The 5,310-nt window shown below is 50.1% G+C and overlaps 1 protein-coding gene across 1 annotated transcript; it reads right to left on the bottom strand.

Annotated features, from left to right (window-relative positions):
- Positions 1-2,984: 2,984 nt before the first annotated feature.
- On the bottom strand, positions 2,985-4,157 carry Hapstr2 (HUWE1 associated protein modifying stress responses 2). The gene has a single exon (XM_034486202.2). The coding sequence runs from the start codon at positions 4,152-4,154 to the stop codon at positions 3,345-3,347; it is 810 nt and encodes a 269-aa protein (XP_034342093.1). The 5' UTR covers positions 4,155-4,157; the 3' UTR covers positions 2,985-3,344.
- Between the last annotated feature and the right edge of the window lie 1,153 nt (positions 4,158-5,310).

The following is a 5,310-nucleotide window of genomic DNA, read 5'->3' as shown; positions in this document are numbered from 1 at the left end:
ATTTTTATGAGAAAGCGGTGGTTTAATGAGCTAGAGGTTAGGAAACAAGTATTCTCTCGGTCTTCTATATAAAGGAAAATTGGGAAACTCCATGTGTTAAGAGCTATCTTTGTTGTTTTATGAGACATGTCTTACTATGTAGTCCTAGGTGGCCTGGAGTATGGATCAGGCTGGCCTCGAACTTAAACTCAGAAAGATCCACCAGTCTCTGACTCTTGAGTGCTGGGATTAAAGACATGTGCCACTACACATAATTCACACATTTAATTTTTACTTGAAGCTAGAAAGAAAATGTACAAAGTATGCAACATGATGGAAAAAGATGCTATTTATAAGTATGTAGATTCTCTTCAGACACACAGAAAGTTTTCCTACGATGATCAATTTAATATGAGCTCCTTGAATCAATCACATATCTCAGGATCAGACTTCGTGCATCATACTTATAAATCCCCTCCTCAAAAGAGGTAGCTTTAGGGGACCCTCTCATTGAGATTTGTAAGTCAGCTGGAGAATGGCTCTGAAATGGTCAAATCCACAAGATAAAGAAAATCTCTCCCCCCCTCCTCTTTCTTCTCCCCTCTCCCCTTTTACCCCTTTCTGTCTCCCTCCCTCCACCCACCTCTCTCTCACTGATCATGGGACCAAAAGCTTAATCTCATCATTGCAAATGAAGGTAAAGGCACAAAATGGGTAATCATCTAAAAATAAACTCATGGACTTCAAGCACCTTTCTGAAGTCCTGAGTATAGAATGAGGGAAGGCCCTTGGTCATACCTGGATTGAGCTGATGGCTCTAGTCATCTGTTCCCTTAAAATTTATGCATCATGTGTTTATATGAGTCAGACACTGTACTGGTCATTCGGGATTACCAAAAGCAACAAGGCAAAGAAAATACCTGCTCTCATAATGGCATATGGTATTCCAACCCAACCACCACCATATACCTGTTAAAATTAGTTGTTTCTCAGTTAAGTCTGTGCCCAGAATGCCTCAGTGATTCCACCAGAAGAGGATCCTCAAGCAGTAGAAGCAGAGAGAAAGAAAAAAAAAATCAAGGTGGGGGATGGGTTTACATATCTTCAGAAAGAGATGCAGCTGGAACTGAATGCTTTTTCAGGCTTGAAGAAGCATCACAAAATCTTACTTGATGTGCTTTCTATCTTGTGTGGTTTGTGACTTGGAAGAGTGGTATGAACAAAGGCTTCTTAAAGAAAATCTTATCAGAGAGTCCATCGCCCCAGCCTGGGTTAAGCAAAGGTCAATAGCCCCAGAGAAGAACATCTTGTGAGACGTTGAACTGCCTCCATTGCAGTGTCTTGCTTCTGGACAGCAGGACACCTGCCAAAGGGCAAACTTCCCAAAGTACTACTGGGATAGTGGTACTTGGATGGTACAAAGTACTGCTTGGACCCAGATAGAATCTATGGATAGTCATTTGAGACCCTCTAAACTTCGGCCCCCACCTCTCCTACCCAATATACTGTTTCTTACTCAAATGCCACTCGATAATCTTCCAAAGAAGGTTTGTCTACTACTCATTTTTCTGGACCCAGTTCAAATGCCCCCTTCTTCCAGCAGCTGTGGTTCTCTCAGCAAGAACCTCTCTTGAGCTCTACACAGCTTTCTTTTGTGCTTTTCCCAAGCTAGAAGTCCCTGCTTGGCTACATATTTTATCATGAAGGCAGCATCAATTCTTTGAGAATAAGGATTATTTTATGGTTTATATCTCTTCTCACCATCCTCAGTGTTTACACAATGCAATACCAAATTGTTTCTTTCCTTCTTTTTTTCTATCAGGGAGTTCACTTCATAGTCTAGTATTCTTTTAACATATTGGTCAACTATAAATTTGATCCACAGTCATATTAATTAAGAAGGAACAAATCTGATGTGAACTTGAGGCAAGGTGCCTTTAGCAAACCTATAATGTTTTATGCATGGTCTTCGGAAGACTCCGGAGAAGACATGGGTTTTTCATGTCCTTCCACTCCTTCTATAGTTTCCCTTCCACCACCTCCACCCTACCAGCTGTACTTTATCAGCATCAGGCTCCTATCCCCTGGTTGCAAAGTGTGGTCCTCGGGCAATTTCAGGAACTCTAAGGATGCTGTAGTATTTATTCAGAGTGATGATCCTAAGTCTTGAGCTCAACATATTTACAATTAATACACAGACTGTGATGTTTGGGAGAAGTTTAAACTACATACCAGTAATCTTTAGCTCAAGTAGACTACCAGGGTTTTATTTGCTGATTCCTACATGTATTTTGCTGCCTTTGCTAAAATTAAGTATGCACTTCGATATCTGCCTGACTTGTATTTATAGACAGAAAACATCCAGTGAGCTAAGCATTGTAGAAATTGGGACTTCATCTGCTATTTGAGAGGACCCTAGCAGACACATAGTTCCATTTACTTAAGAAAAACTGGAGCCAGTGGATATTAACAGACTTGTTCAAAACCATCCAGTTCTGTTGTAGAGCTAGGGTTCTAGTACTGTTCCTTTTGGTAGAACAGTCATGACATGGTGGTTCCCTTAAAGGAAGCCTGGTTCGTTCGAATTTGTCTGCTACTCTTAAACTGCATCCACTAATATGTAACCGCAGAGAAACAGTTCATCTTCCTAAGCGGAAGGCCACCACAGCCATCATCTTATTTGGATTCCTTGTCTTAAAGTGAGCACTGACTTAGCCCATCACTTGTTGCTAGCCCAAGCACTATGGCATCTACTCCCATCACCATCACCCAAAGCAACTTTCTCAAAGCAAAAAACCACCTAATATATATGAACTCCACGGTTTCTTTCCAAAATTTGATGCATGGTATAGTGGGGTAAACCCAGATATCTCATCTTACATTTTCGTACATTGTACATAAATTGGCAGACTATCAAACAACTTAACAAACAAAAAAGTACAATTTTTCCAAAACCAAATAAATACCTATGCATTCCCCCTTTAAGAATTTAAAATAAGGTCACATTTATTCATTCAACAAACATTTATTGCGCACCAACAACTGTACTAGGTGCTAAGAAATAACAACTTGAACAAGATAAACCAGGCTCCCACCCTCACTGGATATGTTTTTGCTTTAAAGTTTAAATGATCTTGCTAACTATGTGATAGTTCGTGTTCTGTAATAGAGTTATATTTTTGGAAAGTCGGAGTCATAGGAAGCCTCTTCTGGAATAGTTTTAAATTTTCTTTATGGTAAACTTGATAGAAATCTTTAACTTAGAGAAGGAAGATCAGCAGTCTCTGTAAGGTTTCGACAAGCAAGTTGATGCTCAAGTTGACTGTCAAGCAGTAAGGTGGTGGACGGGCAACCAAGGAGGCAGTTTAGACCATTCGGTTGCGCTTGTGCAATGGAGAGTCTGTAGCGCCGGCTGAGGTGCGCTTGCGGACTCCCCCACTGTCCAGGCGGAGAGCCAGTTCTTCTGAGCTCAAGGGGTTCGGATCATCTTCGAGGAAGCTACTTTTCCGACGCCCACTGCTGGCAACACCTCCATCTTGAGCTGAGGAACCCGGGGCGCCTGAGCGCATGCTGATGCTTGCCATGGCTCCACTGAGGCCATGGAGGGCAATGGCCTCGTGGAAGGGCTGCAGGTCGACGTCCACAGGTGCGCCAGACTCAGTGGCAGCAGCCTGAGTGGAAGCAGCCGCGGGTGGCCTGGGGGACGTCCGGGAGGTGCGTGGCGGTGGGGGGTTGGGGGGAACTTTGCCACAGAGGAAGCTTATGAGGTCTTCCCGGGGAATGATGCTCCTACCCTTCTTCACCCACTCCAGCACGTCTCTCACACGACGCTGGTAGCCAACCTGGACGCCCAGTTCAAAACTTCTCTGGTAGGCATCCCCGCTCTCTTTGTAGAGGCTGGTCACGGCCATGGCCGCGTTCTGGAAGGGGTCCCACATAGAAAGTCCTGGCTGCTGGCACCCGGAATCTTTGTAGAGCTGGGCCACGGCCGTGGCCGAGAGCTGGAAGAGGTGCCAGAGCCTCTGGCGCTCGAGCTTGAGCCCCGCCGCATCCGCGGCTGCCTCCTCCTGCAGCTCCGGGGACAGCTGCTCCGCCTCAGCGAGGCACTGGCGCTCCCACTTAGAAAACCAGGGCCCGGCGACCTCGGCCTCACGGTCCTTCGGCTGGTCCTCCATCCCTCTTCTCCTCCTCCTCCTCCTCCTCCTCCTCCTCCTCCTCCTCCTCCTCCTCCTCCTCCTCCTCCTCCTCCTCCTCCTCCTCCTCCTCCTCCTCCTCCTCCTCCTCCTCCTCCTCCTCCTCCTCCTCCTCCTCCTCCTCCTCCTCCTCCTCCTCCTCCTCCTCCTCCTCCTCCTCCTCCTCCTCCTCCTCCTCCTCCTCCTCCTCCTCCTCCTCCTCCTCCTCCTCCTCCTCCTCCTCCTCCTCCTCCTCCTCCTCCTCCTCCTCCTCCTCCTCCTCCTCGCCGCGCGCCCTCCTCCGCTGCTGCGGACTCGGCCGCCAACTCTGCCCGCCGCAACTCCACCTCCACCTCAGCCTCAGCCTCAGCCTCCGCGTCCGCGTCCGCCTCCGCCTCCGCCGCAGCTCACCTCAGGCTCGGGGCCGCCCTCCGTCTTCCGCGGGCCGCCGCCACCTTCGCGGACGCCGCTCGGCGGGCGGGCGGCCGGCCGCGGGGAGCAGAGCTTCCAAGTACTCGGGCGAGCGCCGCCCGGAGCCCTGGTCCCCGCCCCGCCCCGCCCCGCCGGCCCGGCCCCCGGCCGCAGCCTCTGCAGCCGGCCCGAACTCCTGCGCCGCCGGCGCCCTTGCGCTCGGGCTTCCGGGCTCGCGCCGTCTCCGGCCGTCCGCTCGCTCGCCGGGCGCAGCGGCCTCCCCGCCTCCCCGGGCCAGGCCCGGCCGGCCGCTCCGCCCCAGCCCTCGCCAGCGCCGCGCCTGCCGCACTGACGGCTCTGAGGTGGCCCGCTGCAGAGCTCCCTCTACGCCGCGCTCGGCTGGCGCGGGACCCCCTTTGCACACAGATTGTTTTTGGGGGGTGGGCGAAGGCGGGACTTATCGGCCTCTTCCAAACGAGCTGGTGAAATTATCAAGCCCGTGTAGTCGCAGAGGATTACCGGGGGCAACTTTCTGGTGTCTTCCACATCTGGGGCGCTGATTCTGGGAAGCCGAGGGATAGAGTGGAAGACCGGTCCCTTCCGTGAACTAGACAGGCGATATGGACTCTTTGGCAATGGCTTCTACACATCGAAAATATACGTGGCATAGTTCAGTCAGTATCTTGTAGAGGGAGAAAAGTGACCTAGAGACCCCTTCTCGGCCTCTCAGGCCTCAGTTTCCCCAGGT

The sequence above is a fragment of the Arvicanthis niloticus genome, chromosome X (genome assembly GCF_011762505.2).
Source record: "Arvicanthis niloticus isolate mArvNil1 chromosome X, mArvNil1.pat.X, whole genome shotgun sequence".
Taxonomy (NCBI): Eukaryota; Metazoa; Chordata; class Mammalia; order Rodentia; family Muridae; genus Arvicanthis; species Arvicanthis niloticus.
The sequence above is the reverse complement of the archived record's forward strand: the minus strand, read 5'-3'. Positions and strand labels throughout refer to the sequence as shown.